Source organism: Morus notabilis, unplaced genomic scaffold (genome assembly GCF_000414095.1).
Source record: "Morus notabilis unplaced genomic scaffold, ASM41409v2 Scaffold7546, whole genome shotgun sequence".
Classification (NCBI taxonomy): domain Eukaryota; kingdom Viridiplantae; phylum Streptophyta; class Magnoliopsida; order Rosales; family Moraceae; genus Morus; species Morus notabilis.
The window spans coordinates 14,535-16,518 of record NW_010359147.1 but is presented as its reverse complement, the minus strand read 5'-3'; the positions used below and the strand labels follow the sequence as shown (position 1 = coordinate 16,518).

The 1,984-nt window shown below is 33.1% G+C and overlaps 1 protein-coding gene across 1 annotated transcript; it reads left to right on the top strand.

Moving 5' to 3' along the window:
* Window positions 1–388: 388 nt before the first annotated feature.
* Window positions 389–823, top strand: LOC21384571 (stigma-specific STIG1-like protein 1). The gene has a single exon (XM_010093723.1). The coding sequence runs from the start codon at window positions 389–391 to the stop codon at window positions 821–823; it is 435 nt and encodes a 144-aa protein (XP_010092025.1).
* The last annotated feature ends 1,161 nt before the right edge of the window (window positions 824–1,984 follow it).

The following is a 1,984-nucleotide window of genomic DNA, read 5'->3' as shown; positions in this document are numbered from 1 at the left end:
GACCAAATTGAATATTGTAGAGTATATATGCTTTGACCATTTTGACAAATCTCACTTGTTTTATTACGATTAAATACCATCTTTGTTTCACTTTCTTATACCTTTTTGATCGGGTCATTTTCAGTTTTTTAAATCAACTTAATGTCTTTGCATCTGAAAGAGAAAGCACATGCATGCATTTAGGGGTGGAATAAAGTCTCAAAGCTTTTGGTATGGCATTTAAAAGTGGACTTCTCCACTATCAAAAGGTAGGCGTTGATCATGAAAACGAGTCAAACCCATTGGCCAGTGCCAAATTTAGCTCCTTATAAATACCCAAAAACTTCATCACCTTTCTCACAGACCAAGCTCCCAAACCATTCTTCCATATTTGACACAAGTCACAAAAATGAAGCTCATTAGTATGTTCTTGATTGTCACGATTATTTTCGCCGATGTCGCGATTTGCGCCTTACAAAGTGAACTAGAAAGTTATAGTACTAATCGTGACAAGTTAGAATCTTCTTCTGATCAAATGCATGAAGTGGAACACTTTTCGGCCTTCTCGCCGAGGAAGCACACCAGGCGGCTGACGTGCAATAGGTTTCCGAGGATTTGTCGCGCCAAGGGCAGCCCGGGACCGAGCTGCTGCAAGAAGAAGTGTGTGAATTTGCTGAGAGATCGTCATAACTGTGGCAAGTGTGGGAAGAAATGCAAGTACAGCCAGATTTGTTGCAACGGCAAGTGTGTCAATCCGTCCTTTAACAAGAAACATTGTGGTGGGTGTAACAATAGGTGTAGTAATGGAGGCCTTTGTGCTTTTGGACTTTGTAGCTACTCATAGGATCATATATATATATATATATATATATATATAAGATCTTAAGTATACATAATTTGTTTTGAGATTCAAATTCTTTAATTTTAAGATGATGAAAAGTTAAAGTCATTGATGTGATGATTTTAATTTGTCTTGTTTTTATTTTTGTTGTGGATATGGTGATTTTTCTTTTTGCCAAGTGCGTGGATGGATGTTGAAATAAATTATTTTGGTTTATAACAGAGAATTTCTACATGGCTACCACATATAATGATCAATGTTTCAGTATATCTACTTATATCTTGATGTAAATATATATATATATATATATGTGTGTGTGTGTGTGTGTGTGTAGAATACCAAATCATATCCACTTTGGAAATGGCATACTGGAACCCCAACTATATATTTGCCGATCTATTCAAAAAAGGAAAAAAAAAAAATAAAGAAGCTGAAAGAAAAAGAAAATAAAGAAAAATTTTGCTCTTAGTAGTAAAACCTATTTAGTCGGCTATTCCTACCAATATTTTCTCCATGTATCAATCATATTGCCCGTGACTCATGAGAGAATGCAAAGAGAAAATTTGAAAAAAAAACATATCGTTGATCCATTCGTTTCCACATATATTTGGTGTTGTGCCTTGGTGAGTATATTGGTCAAGTTTTATCAGAAAATGAAAAAGAAAAAAAAAAATTCCATAACACATGCCTACTTTATCACACTTTTATTATATTATAGATAATAGATATTGAATATTTCTTTGGACTTTGTAAAATTTAATCATTTAGTTTGACACCAACAATCAAGAATAAAAACAAATAAAAAAAAACAAATAAGTTCGTATAAATAATGTTCTTACTTTTCCACACACAAAAGAACATTTCTTTATCATATGGCATAACATGTAAAAACCAAAATTTTCTTAATCTCCCAATATAGGTTGAAACTTTTTTAATCTCAACAAATAATTAACGCACGTTTTTTTCTTGATATTCATCTCTTGCTCATATAAAACTCTTCTGCTTAACCCTCTTCTACCTTTAAGTTTGTTGCTTAGAGCAAGGGCCAATAGGGAATAAGGCAAAAAACGAAAAGTTGTTTGTTTTTGTTTTTTCCCTCCAAAATGGAAAATGAGAAAAATATGGAAAGTGTGGTTTTTGTAAAGAAGTCATGGCTTAGGGAAT

Bases quoted from the DNA above. Each gene is read 5' to 3' on its own strand.
- LOC21384571 (XM_010093723.1), top strand. From the start codon at position 389: ATGAAGCTCATTAGTATGTTCTTGATTGTCACGATTATTTTCGCCGAT.